This window comes from Salmo salar, chromosome ssa01 (assembly GCF_905237065.1).
Source record: "Salmo salar chromosome ssa01, Ssal_v3.1, whole genome shotgun sequence".
NCBI classification, from domain to species: domain Eukaryota; kingdom Metazoa; phylum Chordata; class Actinopteri; order Salmoniformes; family Salmonidae; genus Salmo; species Salmo salar.
In genome coordinates this window covers 55,671,321-55,696,552 of record NC_059442.1, presented here as the reverse complement: position 1 = coordinate 55,696,552, position 25,232 = coordinate 55,671,321, and the positions used below count along the sequence as shown (strand labels likewise).

Here is a 25,232-nt window from a genome sequence, read left to right as displayed (position 1 = left end):
GTGTGGATAATGTGAGTCTTTGAAGAGAAGAGTCTCCCCCAGCAGCAATCAAGAGCCCCCCTTCATCTGTGGCTTCAGCCCTGTGGAAGTAGAGGATGAGAGAGACTGGTCCTGAACTGTCTGAGTATCTGGAGGACACTAGGAGAGACATCTTGCTTGTTGTGAAGACAAGTACTTTAGAGCTGTCTTCAATCTCTTTATGACAAGGTTATTTGCCACGTGCACAGGCTACAACAGGTGTAAAAAAGTACCATGAAATTCATACCTTGAGAGCTCTTTCCAACAATGCTGTGATAATAATAGTAATATAGAAAATAATAGAAAATAGAATACAAAAGAAAAATATTTATTTTACATAACATTCTGGATAATCTTTATTGCCATTTCATTCATCACAAATGAACAAAATAGCATAGAAAATATACACTCAGTGTACAAATCATTAGGAACACCTTCCTAATATTGCGTTGCATCCTTATTGCCCTCAGAACAACCTCAATTTGGAGCATGGACTCTACAAGGTGTTGAAAGCGTTCCACAGGGATGCTGGCCCATGTTGACTCCAATACTTCCCGCAGCTGTGTCAAGTTGACTGGATGTCCTTTGGGTGGTGGACCATTCTTAATACACACGGGAAACTGTTGAGCATGAAAACCCCAGCAACGTTGCAGTTCTTGACACTCAAACCAGTGCGCCTGGCACCTACCACCATACCCCGTTCAAAGGCACTTAAATCTTTTGTCTTGTCCATTTACCCTCTGAATGGCACACATACACAATCCATGTCTCAATTGTCGCAAGGCTTAAAAATCCTGTCTCAATTGTCTCAAGGCGTAAAAATCCAGTATCCTCCCCTTCATTTACACGGATTGAAGTTCATTTAACAGGTGACATCAATAAGGGATCATAGCTTTCACCTTGATTCACCTGGTCAGTCTATGTAATGGAAAGAACATGTTTTGTAGACAGTGTACAGTATAACATCACTTTAAGCATCACATAAAAATACCACTTCTTAAAGAACTGAGCAACACATACACTTGATTAAACATCTTGCTGTATGAACACTGTATTTGGTAAAAATGACGGTGTATTTGACAGACATATTAGTAAATCAAGACAAAAACATAATGGCATTCTACAACATCACATGGTTATGAAAATAATGTCAAATTTAGATGGAATGACTGCATTTATTTTCCTATCTTTGTTTCACAATAACTGGTATTCAGCATTCCACATAGCTACGAAATTTTTCTGAATATAACATATGGCTTGTTAATTACAGCTGTAAAATTCCACTGTCTAGTCTCCATTCAATTCACTCCCATGAGTCTGTTCTCCTTATTAGGGCATTCTAGAAGGTGGGGCCTGTCTCTGGAAAGGGCCAGAGTTGCCTCCTCACACCATCTCCCCTTACCCATCGCTGGCCATGCTTCCCCGTCGGCTCAGCCTCAACTCCACCAGGCCCATCTTATTGATGGAGCTCTTGAGGGAGTTTTGGAACATTGAGCTGGATAAGCAGTAGATGACCGGGTCCAGGGCGCTGTTAAGGTAGGTGAAGCCAATGGACAGGCTGAAAAGCTGGCCTGCCATTTTGAAGGAGTCACAGTCCCAGGGTCTGAACGCCTTGATATAGAGCGAAACCAGGCCTGTAGCGATGCCAGGAAAGAAACACAGCACAAACACAGCCACAATTAGCCCCACCACCCGGATGGCCCGCCGCACCTTCTTCTCTTTGTCCAGCTGCCGTTGGCGCAGGATGCAGGCGATCCTGGCTGAGCAGAACAGCAGGAGCAGCAGGGGCAGGAAGAACTCCCCGATGAACACCATGTAGTGCAGCAGGATCGCCGGGGGAATCACAGAGTAGGAGCTGAAGCTGCGGCACAGGGAGACGTTGCCATGTTCGCTTAGGAGGTTGGTGGCCAGCAGGGGGAGCCGCAGGGAGATCACTACCGCCCAGATGCCCCCCGCCACCATTCCCGCCTGGGTAGATGTCATGTGGTTGATGTGGTGGTGTGGATGGACCACCTTGAAGTATCGGTCGAAGGCCACGCTAGTCATGAAGGCAATGCTTGCCGAACGGTTGACAGCCAGCATGAAGAGGTTGATCCGGCACCAGGCGTCGCCAAACACCCAGTGTTCCCCACGGAGCAGGTTGTCAATGCGGAAAGGCAGGCAGATGAGCAGCATGAAGTCAGCCAGGACCAGGTTGAAGAGAAATAGAGTGTTGACCCTCCAGATCTTCAGACGACAAGTGAAGATCCACAGGGCCACTACATTGCCTGGCAGGCCCAGTAGGAGCTCTATAATCAGGACAGGAGGCAGTATGTCGGCCACCAGATGCTGAGCGGATGGGCAGTGCAAGGACTGGTTCTCTCTGCCAGTAGAGTTATCGTGTGCTACTGTAGTCATTTCAGCCATCGTTAGATTGAGTATGATTTCGCTGCCAGGAAACGTTGGATGTTGCCGTTTTTCACAAAGTCCACCTCTTCCTTTTTTCAGAGCATCTCAGGGGAATATCTGTACAAACAAGGAAAATGTGAGAAAATAAAGTACATTTTTAACTGGGTCATGCTTTCAAGACAGACACACAGACAAATGTATTTTCTAAGAAATGTCTGTTCATTTGTATTTCTTAATTTAACCTTTATTTAACTAGGCAAGTCAGTTAAGAACAAATTCTTATTTACAATGACAGTCAAACCCGGCCAAACCCAGGCCAATTGCGGGCAGCCCTATGGGACTCCCAATCACGGCCGATGTGATTCAGCCTGGATTCAAACCAGGGACTGTAGTGTCGCCTCTTGCACTGAGATGCAGTTCCTTAGACCTCTGCGCCATTCGGGAGCCCCTTATTTGGTAAAAAATAATTTAAAAAAATAATGCTTTCCCATATGAAAGAGCTCAGCAAAACTAGACTGGTTGAGGTGCGACCCACGTGACTACACGAGCTACACTACTACAGCGTTATTCTAAATTGCTTTTTTCCCTCATCAATCTACACACAATGCCCCATAATGACAAAGCAAAAACAGGTTTTTATAAATTGTTTGTAGAGTCACCTTTTGCAGCAATTAGTCTCTTGGGGTATGTCTTCATAAACTTGGAATATCTTGTCACTGGGATTTATGCCTATTCTTCAAGGCAAAACTGCTCCAGCACCTTCAAGTTGGATGGGTTCCGCTGGTGTTCAGCAATCTTTAAGTCATACCACAGATTCTCAATTGGATTGAGGTCTGGGCTTTGACTAGGCCATTCCAAGACATTTAAATGTTTCCCCTTAAACCATTCGAGTGTTGCTTTAGCAGTATGCTTAGGGTCATTGTCCTGCTGGAAGGTGAACCTCTGTCCCAGTCTCAAATCTCTGGAAGACTGAAACAGGTTTCCCTCAAGAATTTCCCTGTATTTAGCGCCATCCATCATTCCTTCAATTCTGACCAGTTTCCCAGTCCCTGCCGATGAAAACATCCCCACAGCATGATGCTGCCACCACCATGCTTCACTGTGGGGATGGTACTCTCAGGGTGATGAGAGGTGTTGGGTTTGTGCCAGAAATAGTGTTTTCCTTGATGGCCAAAAAACTACATTTTAGTCTCATCTGACCAGAGTACCTTCTTCCATATGTTTGGGGAGTCTCCCACATGCCTTTTGGCAAACACCAAACGTGTTTGCTTATTTTTTTCTTTAAGCAATGGCTTTTTTTCTGGCCACTCTTCCGTAAAACCCAGCTCTGTGGAGTGTACGGCTTAAAGTGGTCCTATGGACAGATACTCCAATCTCCGCTGTGGAGCTTTGCAGCTCCTTCAGGGTTGTCTCTTTGTTGCCTCTCGGATAAATGCCCTCCTTGCCTGGTCCGTGCGTTCTCTTGGCAGGTTTATTTGGTGCCATATTCTTTCCATTTTTTTAATAATGGATTTAATGGTGATCTGTGGGATGTTCAATGTCTCTGATATTTTTTTATAACCCAACCCTGATCTTTACTTCTCCACAACTTTGTCCCTGACCTGTTTGGACAGCTCCTTGGTCTTCATGGTACCACTTGCTTGGTGGTGCCCCTTGCTTAGTGGTGTTGAAGACTCTCAGAACAGTTGTATAAATACTGAGATCATGTGACAGATCATGTGACACTTACATTGCACACAGGTGGACTTTATTTAACTAATTATGTGACTTCTGAAGGTAATTGGTTGCACCAGATCTTATTTAGAGGCTTCATAGCAAAGGGGATGAACACATATGCATGCACCACTTTTCCGTCTTTTATTTTTTTGTATTTTTTTTTAAACAAGTTATTTTTTTCCATTTCATGTCACCAATTTAAACTATTTTGTGTATGTCCATTACATGAAATCCATATAAAAATCAATTTAAATTATAGGTTGTAATGCAACAAAACGGACCGTTTCTCCCTGGAATATAGAGATAGCGGAATTTAATAAAGCCATGGAGTCGCTGAAAGAAGCGCACGTTAATTTTACCAATTCGGCTTGAATATGAAAGAGCAAACTGGATAATGTAGGGCAACATTACCCGGTAAACAGGATAAATAAAATCAATAAAGGATTCAGGGAGGCAATTATGAATTGAAACAATCACATAAAACCAGAATAAGAAGCTCAATTTACCAGCGTTTTGATGTCAGCATTCTATCGTCAGAAAATACATTACGATGGGGGCCAGATATGACTCTGCTCGCCTCGCAGACGTGCGAGGGGTTAGTAGAGCCATAGAGAATATCAAAGCGTAAGGAGATAGTCTCATATCTAAAACAGGGAGCTATTGGTTATGGGAAGAATGTGTGTAAGGTGACACCGGAACCTAGTGCAGTAGCAGGAAATGCAGCTATACAAGAGTTTGCATCTTTTTCAAAGGAGCAACAACTAATCGTTTTGAGGTTAGCAAGAATGGAACTTTCACATAGCGGTGTATGGTCTCTGTTCGATCAATGAGTGGTTCATAGAGATTACAGTTTAAATGTGATGGAAGACGTATTAGATCACGTTTTACCTAACTTTTATTAGAGTACCGATGGGATTTACAAATAGTCCCACTTGGTATCATTTTGCATTGAAACAATCGTTTCTGTGGTGATAAAATACGTGGATGATTTGTTATTAGCGTCGAAAGAGGGAAAATAAACTTATATGAGAGCTCACCACCTTAGTAAATTAGTTGGAGGAACAGGCAAAGCAAAATGTAACATATTTGCCGTTTTCAATTTCTGAGGGCAAGATACACATAACCCGGGATCGGGTAGAAACTATGCGTTCTGTGGCATGGCTAAACTCTCCTCGCATGCTCAGAAAAACGTAAGGGGTTTTCAATTTTGTTAGACATTTTATACCGTCATTCTCTGAAACTGCTAAGACACTTATGGGATGGAATCAAAAGTGTGAGGAAATGTTTGTCGAGTTAAAGAAGTAATTGGGTTAAGCGCCAGCGTTGGGATTGCCAAATTTAAAATTAACTTTTAAATGTTTTAGTTTATGAACATGGTGGTGGATTGAAACAAACATTTAATGATTGGAGTAAGGACAGTGGACTTATGATGATCATGTTCGGTATTTAAGTAATACTATTGGCTTTCTGATTAAAAGGTAACATTGTGAATGCTAACGAAATGTACACTTTCTTTTCCAGAAAAAGGGTTTCCATTTTCTCTTGTCGAAATGTCCTTGGAGACTGCGATACTGGGGAAAGCGGTTATTGATTGTCGGTGGTTTTAAGAGTAAAAGTATCTGGATTAGAATGTAAATGGAGTTCCGGATGGACGTTTTCTCCAGGTTTAGTTACATTATGAGTAGTGGTCATAGAGTTTTGAGAGGTTGGATATTCTTCCAACTGGAAGACACTTGATTGATTACATATTATTCTTTCAGCAGTTGCTGTTGGGACCATAATTTGGCTATCATTATGTATACATATATCTGTGGCAGGAGGAGAGGTGTTTGAGACAGAATGTTTAAATAGGGCTGTTATTTAAATATTACGAATTAGTGATCTTGCTATAAGAAGAAAGTCTGTTGTCAGGAAATGACCCATGTGTTAGTGTGTATGTCCTCAGAAGAGAAGCAGCACATAGAAGCCAGAAATAACCAAGGGCATTGGCTGAATTCTGGAGATTGAGTGTACATCAAGATACACCAGGCTGGGGGTACACTTCTTACACCACCTGTAGTGGTAAAGATCGTCATGTCTCTCTTCGGTGGGTGCATAATTCTCACAAGAAGTAAGGTCCAGCTGAATAATGGGTGAGCTTGAAAACACCATGACAGAGGACGCGGAAAGAGAGAAAGAGAGAGAGACTAGATTCCACTGTAGACATACAGATGGGTTGGGTTTGGGAGCTACTTGTTCTATTGGTTAATGCATCATGTGAAAGAGGATAGATGTTAGGGTAATTGTACTCTAAACAACATGTTGAAGGCATTAATGTGAAAGCATATACAGTGTTGAATTACTTCAAGAAGATATAATGTTGATTAGGGATATGCAGATGCCTATCAGTTGAAATGGAGCAGATGGGAAACAAAGTGAAAATGACATGATTTGGGAACACCTCTCAGAACCTGGGGCCGAAAGGGGAAGACTGGGTGGAAGCATGAGGAAGCTTTTTAGGGCTTTTATTTTTGTGGAGTCCAGAAGAAAAGTATCCTGGAGGCATAGAGTCAGGTGAAGAGACAGTGGGAATTGTCATGGTCTCAGATTTCGGTTTTCATGAATATATTTATGCATAGCATATCACATTGTCAATACTGTTATGTTTTGTTTTTTGCTTTCCAAGTCTTATGCTTAGGAACCAGAAGGAGAGGGGGTCACCAGCTTCAGCTGGAATGTTAGTTGTTGTCTGATGAGTGATGGAAATAAGAGGGTGTATGGTGTGATCATAGAACAGAGGCCATACGTCTCTAAGTTTGAATGCCTCACAGAAAGAAGGCAGAAACCTGAACCAGAGGTTCCACGTCTGGTGATCCAAGGTGACCAGGTTCGAGTGTTCCGGAAGAAAGGAATGAGCCAAGGAGGGAGGGTCCCTACAAGGTGGCTCAAACAACATTAACTGCTGTCCAGGTGAAAGGAAGCAACACGTGGTACCATCTAAACCACTGTACCAAAGTCCCAAAGACAACCACCAGGCCATGAAGACGCAGAGGATGCTAATACATCAGGTGGGTGTCCAAAGGGAACGGGAGCAGAGGAGATCGATGCACCAGGCAGGGGCCAGGCAGGAGCCAGGAAGAAGCTGAAGAAGCGGTGGATCAAGGAGCAACTTCCAACAGCAAACAGACACTATCTCCTGAATATCCAGAGAGTCCGGGAATGGGGAAGAGTGACATGCCTGTTGCTCGTGATGACATACCTACTCTGGCAGATACCCCTGACAGAGGTGCTGTCCAAGGGGACGGAGAAACAACGACAGGAGAATGGAAAGGAGACTTTCTTATCATCAACTTCTCTGTCCTCACATGGTCTTTCTAACAGACAGTGAACCAGGACAGATGAAGAATGGTAGAATGGCCTTGACAGCAACAGCGACAAACCTAGAAGATATTGTAAAATCATCTCCCACTAGAGACTAGTACACCAACTAAGACAATATCAAAATCACAAGAAAGTGGGTTGATGCAGAAAATCTGGACATCTGTTACCAACTGGGGTAGCTACAATGAAGAAACGACCCCAGAATGAAACATTGATCAAAAATGTAGAAAAGCAATTACAAATGGCTTGTATAAGTGGGCTCAGTACACAACAGCTAAACATAGGATGGACAATTGCGTTTTGTGTAGCAAATAACCTTTGTCTGATCTTTTAATAGTACCTGAACTTGCATCATTTGAAGAATGTGTTAAATGGAAAATGTTCAATGTATTCAGAGAAAATACTACATTCCTTTGTGTAACATAGAATGCAGGTTGGCATTAGGTAGCGCTAAAGGTAGAAGTGAATTAAACAAAAATTGTCACGTCCTGACCATAGTAAGTTGTTATTTTCTATGGTAGAGTAGGTCAGGGCGTGACAGGGGGTGTTTGTCTGTTTTTGTATTTCTATGTTCAGTTTCTAGTTTTGTATATCTATGTTGGTGTTGTTTGGGTTGATCTCCAATTGGAGGCAACTGATCCTCGTTACCTCTAATTGGAGGTCATATTTAAGTTGATGTTTGTTCCACCTGTTTTTGTGGGTGATTAATTTTGAGTAGTGTGTTTCTCTCTGCGTTTTGTGTTTCAAGTATTTAATGTATTGCATTTAGTTTCACGGAACAAATAAATATGTGGAACTACGAACACGCTGCATTTTGGTCCGATCCTTCAGACAGCCGTGACAAAAATATGTTGGGAGAACATGAATGTGCAACATATGACATAAGAACTGAATTAAATGGTCCTCATAATGGTAGGTTTACTGTTGTAAAAAGTAAAAATGTGTCACGTCCTGACCAGTAAAAGGGGTTGTTTGTTATTGTAGTTTGGTCAGGGCGTGGCAGGGGGTGTTTGTTTAGTGTGTTTCGGGGTTTTTGGTTTATGTTCTGTTTTGTGTTTTTTCTAGTTTTTCTATTTCTATGTTAGTTTTGTCAATGAACTCCAATCAGAGGCAGCTGTTTGTTGTTATCTCTGATTGGAGGCCATATTTAGTTGTGTGTGTTTTCACTTGTGTTTGTGGGTGATTGTTTCCTGTATAGTATGTGCACCTTACGGGACTGTTTTTGTTGTTTGTTTTGTTTAAGTGTTTTTTCCTTTATTAAAATAAAGAAGATGATAAATATACCCGCTGCATTTTGATCCGCTCCTTACGACGACCGTTACAATATGAATGTTTCTACAGCTATGATGATAGTGGGATAGATGTGAGAAACACTATTGTTAAATTATTTGGGTGTTAGAAACTGCAGGAGTTGGTAAATTTGATGATAGAGGAATGAGTGTGAATCACAAAGGTAAATGTGGTAATATAACTCAAGTAGCATTATCTCTTGAAATGTTAAAGAATCAGGATAAAGGTATAGCTGATAGTTTCAGGATGTGTGGGCAGAACAAACTCTTGAATGTCTTCCCAAAAGACTGAAGAGGTCTCTGTATTTTAGTTAGAGCGATACAACAGGTGTCTATCATTAAATCACAGCAGGATGAGTCTGTAAAGCATAGAGTACGTAGAGCCTATGAATCAGATCCAAAATTATACTTAGATGCAATTGGACAGCCGAGAGGAGTTCTTGATGAATACAAACCAAGAGATGAGGTTAAAATCAGGGTTTGAATCAATTTCTTTGGATAACACCTAATAATAACAATGTACAAGATGGATCTTTTCCTTTAGCTATGACCAAACTGAAGGGATTGCGACAAGAGGTTAAGGATTTAATACCCATGCTTGGGACTGGTTGGATTTAGCTTTAGGTAAATGGGGTTACTCCAGGAGGAGGATATGATTACAATGATCAAGGTTTTCATGTTTTTAGTAAAGCACCTGATTCTAATGTGCTTGATTGAAAACTGGACTGCTGCAATATGTATAACCTTGTAATCGCTTGCTATGGAGTGTATTTTCTATTTCCTTTCTACCTTTGACAAGGGATAAATGAAGTTAGAACTTCTGAATTTTGTTTACTTAAACTAGTAGGTAACATGGGGAAATTCCGGTTACAAGTGTCTACGGACCATGTCCTTAATTAACAGGTGTTTCAGTTGTGATATCACTGTTGTTACAGAGGTGTCCGCAAGGAAGGATCTTGCTTATGTGTTGTATTTAGAATGACAAGGGTTTTCTTATTTTCTTTATGTTTTACATAACCTCATGCAAGGCTATCTCAGCTATGTATTACATGCTAATGCTTTTACATTGTATTTTCAGTTTGATTTTACTTTGCATTTGTCACGTCCTGGCCAGTATAAGGGTTAATTGTTATGGTAGTTTGGTCAGGACGTGGCAGAGGGTATTTGTTTTATGTGGTCCGGGGTGGTGCTTTGGTAAAAGGGTGTTTGATTTAGTATTTCCGGGTTTTTGGTTTATGGTCTATGTTTATGTATTTCTATGTGTAGTCTAGTAAGTGTGTTTCTATGTGGAGTTAATTGGGGTGGACTTCCAATTGAAGGCAGCTGTGTGGTGTTGCTTTTGATTGGAAGTCCTATATTAGTTGGGTGTGTTTGTGGGAAATTGTTCTGTGTTTAGCCTTGTGCCTTGCCAGACTGTCAGTGGATCGTTCGTTCTCTTGTTTGTGGTTTTTGTGTTTCGTTTTGATTTAATAAATGTTCAAAAATGAACAATCACAGTCCTGCTGCATTTTGGTCCTCCTTCACCGACGATATCCGTGACAGTATTTGTACAGATTGGATCTTTTACTTCTTTCCATTGTATATGAATGGAGATGTTTGATCAGGTCTTTGTGTTTATGGAGTCCCAATCGTTAGGCCAGATAGGGGGAAGTTTGCCCAGTGCTTGATGATTTATGCTCCCTTGCCTTTGATTTATTTGTGTGTTTTAGTGTGAGACTGTTTAGTCTCAAATGGGAGATTATGTGGGAGCAAAGCTCATGACGATGATAACGGTTCCATTATTAGCAGCATTTAGGCTGTCCACTTTGAACAGCTGAGACAGAATAGCAATATAAGGAATGGAACGTATATGACCAGGGCCTGCTACCATTATAACCTATACAGCTGTCAGATGTGGGCAAGAACTGAGATGGAGAGATAATAATGGAGAAAGGTCAAGGAAAGCTATTTTCATATAGAGGGAGAGGACTCTATACGTTATGCAAAGACAGAATCCTACGAAGGTAGGACTCTAAAATGAGAATTTAGTATTTTTCATGGAAGGGCTCGGCTCTGTTACGTGTGTAATAGGGTCCTTCCATGGAAGGGCTCGGCTTTGCTACTCTGTATTAAAGTCTATATTGAATTCACAAGTTCTCGTAAGAGTGTTATATTTCTGAGGCAATATTCCACGACAGTAGCAGCTAGCTAGCTGCGATGATCCGATGCAAAGGTCCAGAGCTTACGTCAGGAATGTAGCGGCTTCTAGTCGTGTTAGTGAAGAGTCCAGGAGGCATCAGCTGTGTATCTGCTGATAATAATGTTTACATATTGCTTTACTCATCTCATATGTATATACTGTATTCTATTCTACTGTATTTTAGTCAATGCACTCCAACATTGCTTGTCCTAGTATTTATACATATATATAATACCTAGGTGTCTGGTTAGACTGTAAGCTCTCCTTCCAGACTCACATCAAACATCTCCAATCCAAAGTTAAATCTAGAATTGGCTTCCTATTTCGCAACAAAGCATCCTTCACTCATGCTGCCAAACATACCCTCGTAAAACTGACCATCCTACCGATCCTCGACTTCGGCGATGTCATTTACAAGATAGCCTCCAATACCCTACTGAATAAACTGGATGCAGTCTATCACAGTGCCATCCGTTTCATCAACAACGCCCCATATACTACCCACCACTGCGCCCTGTACGCTCTCGTTGGCTGGCCCTCGCTTCATACAAACCCACTGGCTCCAGTTCATCTACAAGACCCTGCTAGGTAAAGTCCCCCCTTATCTCAGCTCACTGGTCACCATAGCAGCACCCACCTGTAGCACGCGCTCCAGCAGGTATATCTCTCTGGTCACCCCCAAACCCAATTCCTCCTTTGGCCGTCTCTCCTTCCAGTTCTCTGCTGTCAATGACCGGAACGAACTACAAAAATCTCTGAAACTGGAAACGCTTATCTCCCTCACTAGCTTTAAGCACCACCTGTCAGAGCAGCTCACATATCACTGCACATAGCCCATCTATAATTTAGCCCAAAACTACCTCTTCCCCTACTGTATTTATTTATTTATTTATTTATTTTGCTCCTTTGCACCCCATTATTTCTATTTCTACTTTGCACTTTCTTCCACTACAAATCTACCATTCCAGTGTTTTACTTGCTATATTGTATTTACTTTGCCACCATGGCCTTTTTTTTGCCTTTACCTCCCTTATCTCACCTCATTTGCTCACATTGTATATAGACTTATTTTTCTACTGTATTATTGACTGTATGTTTTACTCCATGTCTAACTCTGTGTTGTTGTATGTGTGTCGAACTGCTTTGCTTTATCTTGGCCAGGTCGCAATTGTAAATGAGAACTTGTTCTCAACTTGCCTACCTGGTTATTTAACCTACCTGGTTAAATAAATAAATATATATATCTTATTTCCATTCTTTTACTTTTAGATGCGTTTGTATTGTTGTGAATTGTTAGATACTACTGCACTGTTGGAGCTAGGAACACAAGCATTTCATTACACCCGCAATAACATCTGCTAAATATGTGTATGTGACCAATAACATTTTATTTGATTTAAATAGTGACTTCCCATTTTTCCAATTAAACAATGTTCTGTTTTAAATTCAAATATTACACACCCTTTCACTTCTTTGTATATTCCAGCCTCACTTGCCATGCATTCAAAAACACACAGCGTAGAATTAAACGACGTATGTTCTAAGCTCAAAATGGACTCCTCCCTTCAATGCATGTTCACTGGAAATGCTTGCTATGTTTGCTTGTAAACACTATTTTTCATGAACAGCTTATGAAATTGCCTGTTGATGTAGAATAAGCCTTTGATGAGAAACATGAAACAGAAACAACATTTCGAAACAACATACAGTTTATATGTATTGTTACGTTCCCCACAAAGAAAACCTAAAATGACGCTCAAACAGAAGGGGAAACTAACAGAGTCACTGACCAACAACCAAAAATGAAACAGGTGGGGTTTTAGGCGGGGTTCTGAAATACACTGGATCCTATAAGACACCCACCATGAGCGACCACTAAATTTGCCCAAGAAGAAGCAAACAAAAGAAAAACCCACAACAAACTTAAAGACAGGAATCAAACCAAAAAGGTAGAGCAAAACAAAATCTGGGAAATCAGAGAAAGGATTGTTTGTCTAGAAATCAAAATAGGGAGAGCCAACTAAAGATCAACCAAAGACAACTGCTAGCTAATATTGCAAGTTATAGCATTGTAATAGTGTATGTGTCAGTTGTCTAAGGAGGACATTAAACTCAACCATCTAGTTATCGGTCGTGGCATCCCTTTCACCCACACACCTCACAAGTGTAATCACGACAATATTAGAACATTTTAACATATTTAAAATATGTATCCGCTACTCACCAGTTGAGTCATGCGTTTGGGGTCAGTGTGACAACAATTGGGTTTGAAAGGCAGTCTATGCTCCCCTCAACATATTGTATCTCCTCTGTGTGTCTCCACTGTTCAGGCTTTTCTGTTGGTTTAAAGAGGAACGTCTTGAGATTGAATTTAAGAAGCACTTCCTCTGAGGACTGGCCAGAGCCAGTGTGACATCATAAACAGCAAGATCTCTGAGCTAATTCAGGAAGTTTGCAATCACAACCCAACCTTCATTTCAACATCCTCTGGCTCACCCACACCAGTTTATCTTTGTCATCGTTCTGACATGCTACTACTTGTTCACAGAAATAGGGGATTTTGTTCCAAATACCAGCGAATCATGATATAGACTTAACATGAGATACGAGAAGGTGAAATGTGCTGGCTTTATAAGAAGAAAACTAGGCATACATCTGCTAGATTACTTTTTGCTGAGGCACTCAGTTCCGCTTTTACCCAAGAGTCATCAAATCAAACTTGATTTGTCACATGCGCCGAATACAACAAGTGTAGACCTTACCGTGAAATGCTTACTTACAAGCCCTTAACCAACAGTGCAGTTCAAGAAGAGTTAAGAAAATATTTACCAAATTAAGTAAAAATAAAAAATGATAAAAAAGTAACATAATAACATAACAATAACGAGGCTATATACAAGGGGGCACCGGTACCAAGTCAGTGTGCGGGGGTACAGGTTAGTTGAGGTAATTTGTACATGTAGGTAGGGATGAAGTGACTATAAATAGATAATAAACAGCGAGTAGCAGCAGTGTACAAAACAATGTAAATAGTCCGGTAGCCATTTGATTAATTGTTCAGCAGTCTTATGGATAGGGAGTAGAAGCTGTTGAGGAGCCTTTTGGTCCTTGACTTGGCACTCCGGTACTGCTTGCCTTGCAGTAGCAGAGAAAACAGTCTATGACTTGGGTGACTGGAGTCTGACAATTTTATAGGCTTTCCTCTGACACTGCCTGTTATATAGGAAGCTTGGCCCCAGTGATGTATTGGGCTGTATGCACTATGCTCTGTAGCGCCTTACGGTCAGATGCCGAGCAGTTGCCATACCAGGCAGTCACGCAACCGGTCAGGATGCCCTCAATGGTGCAGCTGTAGAACTTTGAGGAACTGGGGATCCATGCCATATCTTTTCAGTCTCCTAAGGGGAAAATGGTTTTGTCGTGCCCTCTTCACGACTGTCTTGGTGTGTTTGGACCATGATAGTTCGTTGGTGGTGATGTGGACACCAAGGAACTTGAAACTCTCGACCCGCTCCACTACAGCCCAGTCGATGTTAATGTTCGGCCCGCCTTTTCCTGTAGTCCACGATCAGCTCCTTTGTCTTGCTTACATTGAGGGAGATGTTGTCCTGAGACCACACTGCCAGTTCTCTGATCTCCTCCCCATAGGCTGTCTCATCATTGTCTGTGATCAGGCCTACCACTGTTGTGTTGTCAGCAAACTTAATGATGGTGTTGGAGTCGTGTATGGCCACGCAGTCGTGGGTGAACAGGGAGTACAGGAGGTGGCTAAGTACACACCCCTGAGGGGCCTCAGTGTTGAGGATCAGCGTGGCAGACGTGTTGTTGCCAACCCTTATCACCTGGGGGACGGCCCATTAGGAAGTCCAGGATCCAGTTGCAGAGGGAGGTGTTTAATCCCAGGATCCTTAGTTTAATGATGAGCTTCGTGAGCTCTATGGTGTTGAATGCTGAGCTGTAGTCAATGAACAGCATTCTCACATAGGTGTTCCTTTTGTCCAGGTGGGAAAGGGCAGTGTGGACTACGATTGAGAGTGCGTCATCTGTAGATCTGTTGAGGCGGTATGCGAATTGGAGTGGGTCTCTGGGAGGATGCTGTTGATGTCAGCCATGACCAGCCTTTCAAAGCTCTTCATGGCTACAGACGTGAGTGCTATGGAGCGGTAATCATTTAGGCAGGTTACCTTTGCTTCTTTGGGCACAGGGACTATGGTGGTCTGCTTGAAACATGTAGGTATTACAGACTCGGTCAGGGAGAGGTTGAAAATGTCAGTGAAGATACTTGCCAGTTGATCCACGCATGCTTGGAGTACACGTCCTGGTAATCCGTCTGGCCCTGCAGCTTTGTGAATGTTGACCTGTTTAAAGGTCTTGCTCACGTCGGCTACCGAGAGCGTTATCATACAGTCATCCAGAACAGCTGGTGCGCTCGTGCATGCTTCAGTGTTTCTTTCCTCGACACAACCATAAAAGGCATTTAGCTCGTTTGGTAGGCTCACGTCACTGGGCAGCTTGCGTCTGGGTTTCCCTTTGTAGTCCGTAATAGTTTTCAAGCCCTAACCACATCTGACGAGCGTCATAGTCGGTGTAGTAGGATTCAATCTTAATCCTGTATTGACGCGTTGCTTGTTTGATGGTTCGTCTGAGGGCATAGCCGGATTTCTTATAAGCCTCCGGATTAGTGTCCTGCTCCTTGAAAGCGGCAGCTCTAGCCTTTAGCTCGATGCGGATGTTTTCTGTAATCCATGGCTTCTGGTTGGGACATGTACGTACGGTCACAATGGGGACGACGTCGTCAATGTACTTATTGATGATGCTAATGACTGAGGTGGTATACTCCTCAATGCCATTGGATGAATCCCGGAACATATTCCAGTCTGTGCTAGCAAAACAGTCCTGTTGCGTAGCATCCGCGTCATCTGACCACTTCCGTATTGAGCGAGTCACTGGTACTTCCTGCTTTAGTTTTTGCTTTTAAACAGGAATTAGGAGGATAGAATTATGGTCAGATTTACCAAATTAAGGTCGGGGGAGAGCTTTGTTTGCATCTCTGTGTGTGGAGTAAAGATGGTCTAGAGTTTTTTTCCCTCTGGTTGCACATGTGACATGCTTGTAAAAATTTGGTAAAACTGATTTAAGTTTGCCTACATTAAAGTCCCCGGCCACTAGGAGCGCCGCTTCTGGATGAACATTTTTTGTTTGCTTATGGCCTTATAGAGTTGGTTGAGTGCAGTGTTAGTGCCAGCATTGGTCTGTGGTGGTAAATAGATGGCTATGAATAATATAGATGAGTACTCTCTTGGTAGATAGTGTGATCTACAGTTTATCACAGGCTACTCTACCTCAGGCAAGCAATACCTCGAGACTTCTTTAATATTAAACATTGCGCAGCTGTTATTGACAAAAAGGACAACAAAGTCAAGGTATTGGAGTGGCCATCACGAAGCCCTGACCTCAATCCTATAGAATATTTGTGGGCAGAACTGAACAAGCATGTGCGAGCAAGGAGGCCTACAAACCTGACTCAGTTACACCAGTTCTGTCAGGAGGAATGGGCCAAAATGCACCCCTTATTGTGGGAAGCTTCTGGAAGGCTACCCGAAGCGTTTGACCCAAGTTAAACAATTTAAAGGCAATGCTACCAAATACTAATTGAGTGTATGTAAACTTCTGACCCACTGGGAATGTGAGGAAAGAAATAAAAGCTGAAATAAATCATTCTCTCTACTATTATTCTGACATTTCACATTCTTAAAATAAAGTGGCGATCCTAACTGACCTAAGACAGATAATTTTTACTAGGATTAAATGTCAGGAATTGTGAAAAACTGAGTTTAAATGTATTTGGCTAAGGTGTATGTAAACTTCTTACTTCAACTGTATATATACAGTTGAAATCAGAAGTTTACATACACTTAGGTTGGAGTCATTAAAACTCGTTTTTCAACCACTCCACAAATGTGTTAACAAACTATAGTTTTGGCAAGTCGGTTAGGACATCTACTTTGTGCATGACACAATTAATTTTTCCATCAATTGTTTACAGACAGATTATTTCAATGTATCACAATTCCAATGGGTCAGAAGTTTACATACACTAAGTTGACTGTGCCTTTAAACAGCTTGGAAAATTCCAGAAAATGATGTCATGGCTTTAGAAGCTTCTGATAGGCTTATTGAAATCATTTGAGTCAATTGGAGGTGTACCTGTGGATGAATTTCAAGGCCTACCTTCCAACTGAGTGCCTCTTTGCTTGACATCATGGGGAAATCAAAAGCAAACAGCCAAGACCTCAGGAAAAGAATTGTTGACCTCCACAAGTCTGGTTCATCCTTGGTAGCAATCCGAACACTTGAAGGTACTACGTTCATCTGTACAAACAATAGTATGCAAGTATAAACACCATGGGACCATGCAGCAGTCATACCACTCAGGAAGGAGACGCGTTCTGTCTCCTAGAGATGAACTTACTTTGGTGCGAAAAGTGCAAATCAATCCCAGAACATGTATTTTGCTAAGGTGTATGTAAACTTCCGACTTCAACTGTATACATACATACATACCCACCCTGAGAGCACCCTACTACGGGCCCAAGTCAATGGGGGCCGGCCTGGCTGATTTATGGAAGTTTTTAAAAATTCTCAGAAAAACGACTAAGTCCAAAAATCTCAGAAAAATCGGCTATGTTTTATTTTTGGGTTACCAGGACCATTTAAAAAAAAAAAACGGTTTTATATACTTTTAAAGGCCATAACCACCTCCTTCACCACCGTGGGTGCACCCCACTGTGGTCCCAAGTCAGTGGGATGAAGAATGAGTGTTTTATGGATGTTTTAAGGTTTGGTGGGGACGTGTCCGTAGCATATATGCACGTGGTTTTATTTTGGGTTACTAGGGGTGAAATTTGAAAAACGGTTTTAAATACTTATAAACCCCCCCCAAAAAAAACACTTTAAACTTGAATAAATCGAAAAGTACAACTCCAAGCCGGATGGGGTTTTTTTGCACGAAAGGGCACATTTAAACGAACATTTCCATATAATTTAAACCGTTTTTCCATAAAAATGTATAATAGAAAATCGAGTTAAGTTTTTGAAAATAAGTTCCCGAAAATTTTTTTTCCTATGCATGCGAAATATTTCATAGTTTTGATCTCTTCACTATTATTCTACAATATAGAAAAAAGTAAAAATAAAGAAAAAAAAACCTTGAATGAGTAGGTGTGTCCAAACTTTTGACTGGTACTGTATATTGTAGAATAATAGTGAAGAGATCAAAACTATGAAATAACACATATGGAATCATGTAGTAACCAAAACAGTGCTAAACAAATCAAAATATATTTTATATTTGAGATTCTTCAAATAGCCACCCTTTGCCTTGGTGAGAGCTTTGCACAATCTTGGCCTTCTCTCAAGCTTTGCATGGAATATCAAAGAGGCTTTTTATAGGAAAGCATGTATTGAAATTGTGTGTTTCCCCTTTGAGTCACAGCTTCCACATTCATTGCACTTGGTAAGGAGATTGGCAAATAATTTTCATTTTTACCAATATAAGACATACCGACATAGATACAATCAAACATGGGTGGTGCTACAAATACAGTAGTAAGCATATAACTACATGTTTAACTATATACTGTATAACTGCAGTGGTAGAATATTTTTAGAGTGTATTCTTACAACCATTTAGCAAACTTTACTCGGTGTAAGAGTCACACTGGATGTAAGGGTTAAACATAAGTCGAGAACGAAGTTGATGATACAACTAGTGGAAAAATACAAAGTTATAAACACAAGTGGAAATTATTTGGAAATAATAAGGGTGGCATACATTTCCTTCTCGATCTATCTTTGAATGTTTGGGATATTCATGTTTCCTTGCCTGGTGAACCTGTCAAAATGACATTTCTAATATTGCATAACTAAATAGTTAGTAGGTTTCACAAATAATTGGTCCTGTAACCGAGCTGTAACTGAAAATTAAAACATGCATAGTGAACCATCTCAAACCATCCCACTTGGACATGGTAATAAATCATAACGGCAACAGATTATTAAGAAAGAAGCATAAATGTGACACAGATTAATAGAGTTGTCTCCTGATATGCACTGGCATGGGTCTACCATGACTATGTGCACTAAGCCAGACCATACAGATATAGGGAGAAGTCAAGAAAATGTATTTTGTGAAAATGATTAACTGCTCTGTGTTGCATAATACTATAACTGTCCACATCACTAAGGAATTAACATGGTCCACACACCCACACAGTTGTAAAGAGGGCACGACAGCGCTTCTTCCCCCTCAGGTGGCTGAAAAGATTTTGGGATGGGCCCTCAGATCCTCAAAAAGTTCTACAGCTGCATCATTGAGAGCATCTTGACTGGCTTCATCAACACTTGGTACGGCAACTGCAAGGCATTTAACCGCAAGGCCCTACAGAGAGTGGTGAGTATGCCCCAGTACATCACTGGGGCCAAGCTCCCTGCTATCCAGGACCTCTATCAAATCAAATGTAATTTGTCACGTGCGCCGAATACAACAGGTGTAGATCTTACAGTGAAATGCTTACTTTCAAGCCCTAACCAACAAAAGTATATATTTAAATAAAAAACAAATAACAATAATGTAACAATCGTCGTAAGGAGGAGACCAAGGTGCAATGTGGTAAGTGCTTATGTTTACTTTTATTTAACTCAGAACACTAAACAAAATAAAGAAAAGGAAAACGAACGTTACGTTCTGCAGGCTTACACAGAGCTGTACAAAAACAAGATCCCACAACTGAAGGAGAAAAAAGGCTGCGTAAGTATGATTCCCAATCAGAGACAACTGTCACGTCGGACTGGCTGATAGGTGGAATCAAGTGCAGGAGACAGAGGTGCTGGAGGGGAGTGTCTTTTAATAATCCTTATTCACACACACGCCGAAAAGCACAGGGCGCTATACAAAGTTCCAGTATTGGTTAACTGCGCCCGTACAGCACAAAATATAATTCCTAAGGCAAGGAGCGCAGCCCGGTAAATCCTTCTACAAAAAAAAAAAAAAAAAAAATGTCGATCACACAACGTGGACAATAAACAATCCCGCACAAAATCCCAACTGAAAACACACATTAAATAAGTCCCCACTAATGACATACACAAAACAGGTGCGGAACAGACAGACAAAACTAGACACAGAAACAACGATCGGTGGCAGCTAATAGGCCGGCGACGACGACTGCCGAGCGCCGCCCGACCGAGGAGGGGCGCCACTTTCGTTGGATCCTGTGACAACAACGATAGACAGCTGCCTCTGATTAGGAACCATACTCTGCCAAACACAAAGAAATAGAAAACATAGAATAGAACAGAGAAATACAAAATCTAGAATGCACACCCTGACCTAACCAAAATAGAGAAATAAAAAGGGCTCTCTATGGTCAGGGTGTGACAAATAACAATTAAAAGTAACAAATAATTAAAGAGCAGCAGTAAAATAACAATAGCGAGGCTATGTACAGGGGGTACCAGTACAGAGTCAATGTGCAGGGGCACAAGTTAGTCGAGGTAATTGATGTAATATGTACATGTTTTTAGAGTTATTAAAGTGACTATACATAGATCATAACAGAGAGTAGCAGCAGTGTAAAGAGGGGGGGAATGCAAATAGTCTGGGTAGTTATTTGATTAGATGTTCAGGAGTCTTATGGCTTGGGTGTAGAAGCTGTTTAGAAACCTCTTGGACCTAGACTTGGATTTCTGGAATCGCTTGCCATGTGGTAGCAGAGAGAACAGTCTATGACTAGGGTGGCTGGAGTCTTTGACAATTTTTAGGGCCTTCCTCTGACACCGCCTGGTATAGAGGTTCTGGATGGCAGGAAGCTTGGCCCCAGTGATGTACTTGTCACGTCCTGACCAGTAAAAGGGGTTAATTGTCATTGTAGTTTGGTCAGGGCGTGGCAGGGGGTGTTCGTTGTGTGGTTCGGGGTTATGTTCTAGTTTTTCTATGTTTCAATCTAGCTTTTCTATGTCTGTTAGTTTTGGCAATGACCTCCAATTAGAGGCAGCTGGTTGTTGTTGTCTCTAATTGGAGGCCATATTTAGTTTGGTTAGTTTTCTCTTGTGTTTTGTGGGTGGTTGTTTCCTGTATAGTCCGTGCACCTTACGGGACTGTTTTCGTCGTTTGTTTTGTTTAAGTGTTTTTCCTTCAATAAAGAAGAAGATGATACATATACCCGCTGCATTTTGGTCCACTCCTTACGATGAACGTTACAGTACTGGGCCGTATGACTACCCTCTATAGTGCCTTGCGGTCGGAGGCCGAGCAGTTGCCATACCAGGCAGTGTCAGAGGAATAACCAAAATATTGTCAATTTACTCCAGTCATCCAAGCCATAGATTGTGCTCTCTGTAACGGCTGTCTGAAGAAGTAGACCAAGGCGCAGCGTGTTGAGTGCTTATATTTAATGGTAATCGAGACACTTTGAACAAAACAAGAAAATGACATCCAAACAGTTCTGTCAGGTATAACAAAACACTAAACAGAAATTAACTACCCACAAACCCCAAAGGAAAACAGGCTGCCTAAGTATGACTCCCAATCAGTGACAACGATGTACAGCTGTCCCTGATTGAGAGCCATACCAGGCCAAAACAAAGAAATACAAATCATAGAAAAAAAGGACGTAGAATGCCCACCCAAATCACACCCTGACCAAACCTAAATAGAGACATAGAAAAGGGTCTCTCAGGTCAGGGTGTGACAAACTCTCCCTGGCTGTTTCATTAGACCTACACTACGATCAGACAATGATCAGCTAGGCAGAAATTGTACATATTTAAATGTATATAAAATATATGCAACACATTTTCCATTAACAGGTTTCTGTGCCAATGCACCACAACCAATAAGCAAAGCATACCGACTTCGGGCGCTTCAACATCATGGTTTGCATTTTCAACACCACAATCTGCAAACTTTGGATGTTGGAATTATATTTTGGACGTGACACTCTGCTACCACACGGCAAGCGGTACTAGTAAGTCTGGAACCAACAAGACACTGAACAGCTTCTACCACCAATCAATACGACTGATAAACCAGACTGCTTAATAGCTAATCAAATGGCTTCACAGTCTACCTGCATTGACCCTTTTTTGAACTAACTCTCTTGCACTGACTCTATGCACACAATGGACTCTACCCACACACTCACACATGAAATACTTACACTGACACCCTAACATACACTACATATGCCCACACACACACACACACACACACAAAACAGGCGCACACATGCATAGCTGCGGGAAGATGTTTGGGGGTGTGTGTGTTGCGTATATCGGTCTGCTAATACAGGACTAGTAAAGGACCAATGCACTACTTTTGTGAAGAAAAAACGAATATATTATTAATAAATACAACAACAAAAATTCAGGGGATGCAGCAGCACTCTCAGCACCCCTACTTCCTGCGGCTATGCATGCATGCATACTGACGCCACACACACTGACACACACACACTTTCACAATCACCACATACGCTGCTGCTGCAGCTCATTCTATTATCTATCTTTTCTGTTGCCCTGTCAATTTACCCCTACCTAGATGTACATAGCTACCACTATTACGTCGTACCATTGCACATCGACCCGGTATTGGTACTCCCTGTATATAGTGTGGCAAACCTCTTCGAAGCTAGGAGCGTTTGTCACAAATTAAGTGGGAAACTGTCACCAAAGTCAGCCCAGAATTAAAGTTATTTCGAACATGACAGTACCTGTATGTTTGTTTCTCTGTCCTGGTCCACCCAGGCCGCAGGTAAGGTCAAGGATAGCAGGGTTCGGTACACAAATCTGGTTCTCGGTAGGTCCAGGTCTAAACGCCAACAGGTAAGTCCAAAACAGTCCAGCTCGTACATGGTAAATCCAGCCAATGTAGATTGTCTCTTTCTCTATGGTTCATAGATCCTTCCCGCCCTCTCTCTCTCTTCCTGGTTTTTCTTGACCCTTTATCTGTGGGTCGGCTCCACCTTCTCAGGGTTCCCCTTGCTTCTGGGAATTGTAGTTTTGGCCGTCGGCCATTTTGATCTGTAGTTCTGATCGGGGTGGCCATTTTAGTGATCGGGCAGAGCCCGTTTATTAGTTCTGCCCTCACATATCTGCCATTTATCACTCGACTCCCTTCTTTGCCACAATAGCCACGTTATTTTTACTTGTTATTGTTGATGAACAGTCTGGACTGTTCTCACATTGAACAGTCCAGACTGTTCAAAGGACAGTACCATCAAACCAGACAGGCAAATTCAGGGCAGCTAAGACATCCTAAGTCAAGGACAAATCACCTTAAATCTACAGTTTTATATAGAGTCATAGCTGAATGGAACTCTTTACCAAGCCATATTTCTCAGGATAAAAAGTAAATCCACCTTCAAGATAGATCTTATGACTGGACAGGAAATAGAAAGCATCAACTGAATGATACATGTGTTTCCTGTCAGGTATTTTAATTGTCTGTATTGTCTACCTGTTGAATGTTTGTGAAGTCTTGATTTGTGGTTGTTTGTAATGCCTTGTTAATTGGTGTTGGACCCCAGGAAGATTAGATAGCGTTACGGCGTTAGCTAATGGGGATCCTAATAGAATTGACAAAAATGACAAATCAGTACCATAGACAGCCACATGATATTTAGCAACATTGATTGGAGTAAATAGTTTTTGGTATCTTTAAGTTTGTTTTCAGTGTATTAAACTCAGCATATATAGCCTTGTTGATTTGATAATGTTTAAATGTTTAAGTTGAAATGGTGCTGGAATGGCGGAGGCTGTTCTCCCATTGTCTTTGGGCTGACTTACGGTAACTCCATGGCTCTAAATCAGTAGTTGTTTAGTAAACTGTTGAAAACATTAACTTGCTTGACCACGCTGCAGGTTATATAACTGATTGTTACATACAATATTTGCTATGTGGACTTGCTTTCTGGTTTTGTGATGTCTTTTTTACTGGCTTGGCTTCCCCAGAGATTTTACCCACGCAAAGCTACTGCCTCTATCCCATAATATGCAGAGCATACGTAGAAACACAATACACCATGTCATTGACAGCATGCTCACAGATCCCCTTAATTCCATCGTTTTAAGTAAGCATGGTAAATAAACTGTCACTTTAACTCTACCTACATATTACCTCAATTACCTTGACTAACCTGTGCCCCCGCACATTGACTCTGTACCGGTACCCCCTGTATAAAGCCTTGTTATTGTTATTTTACTGCTGCTCTTTAATGATTATTTATTTTTACTTATTAACACTTATTTTTTGTTAAAACGGCATTGTTGGTTAAGGGCTTGTAAGTAAACATTTAACTGTAAGGTCAACACCTGTTGTATATGGCGCATGTGACAAATAGAATTTGATTTGATTTTAAACTGTCAACATGGTAAGGTTTACAAAATAATCCTAAAATGTGAAATTTACAATTTAAAATGTCAGACTTGATTTGCCCTAATGAAAAATGTATCAACGCCTACAATTTTTTTTTTTAAGAATCCAGATAATAATTCACATTTCCTGTTGCTGCATGATTCTTTTCCTGCTGTGAAAAACAAGTTAAATGAAGATAACAGATCTGTATCTTACATACATCCGGTTGGGGCTTTACACTCTGGGGTTAACTTGGTCTTAATTAAATTAATATAGTGCAGCATTGCATCAATGTTATATGGAAGATAACAAAAGTCATGCCTCAGTGTGGTGTTCACAGTAAGGGAAGTATCACAGGATGTCACAACGTCCACAGGTGGCGCCTCTCCCCGTTCGGGCGGCGGTCATCGTCGCCGGCCTACTAGCTGCCACTGATTTCCTTTTCTGTTTTCGTTTGGTAATGTCTGGTTAGGGTAGCACCTGTTTTGTGTTTAGTAATTAGTGGGGTATTTAGTCTGTCTGTTTTGTGTTTGGGGTTGTGCGGGATTGTTTCATGTCTGCTATTGTAGGTTGGGGGATTTTCTTTTCTGTCCATTTATATTTTAAGCGTTTGGGCGTTAGGGTTGCTGGGCTGCGTCCGGATATATTTCAGAAGACTGTGTTAGTCTTCCTTTATTGGAATATTTTTCCCTGCCTTTTCGGCTTGTTATTTTTGGACTGGTTTTCCTTCATTAAAAATACTACGTGTTTCACGTAGCTGAGTCTCCTGCGCCTGACTTCACCCCTCCTGCAGAACTATATTCTGACACAGGAAGTAAACTGAGTGTACAAAACACTAAGAACACCTTCAATATTGCGTTGCACCCCC

At 41.4% G+C, this 25,232-nt stretch overlaps 1 protein-coding gene across 2 annotated transcripts; it reads right to left on the bottom strand.

The window, feature by feature from the left end:
• Positions 1 to 325: 325 nt before the first annotated feature.
• LOC106605202 (hydroxycarboxylic acid receptor 2) lies at positions 326 to 22,788 on the bottom strand. 2 transcript variants are annotated; one of them, XM_014200604.2, is made up of 2 exons: positions 22,722 to 22,788; positions 326 to 2,523 (listed from the first exon to the last, which is right to left on the bottom strand). In XM_014200604.2, the coding sequence occupies exon 2, from the start codon at positions 2,422 to 2,424 to the stop codon at positions 1,417 to 1,419; it is 1,008 nt and encodes a 335-aa protein (XP_014056079.1). In that variant the 5' UTR covers positions 2,425 to 2,523; positions 22,722 to 22,788; the 3' UTR covers positions 326 to 1,416. The 2 variants fall into 2 exon arrangements, with proteins under 2 accessions (XP_014056079.1, XP_014056069.1); XM_014200594.2 differs by lacking the exon at positions 22,722 to 22,788 and adding an exon at positions 13,175 to 13,344.
• Positions 22,789 to 25,232: the final 2,444 nt, after the last annotated feature.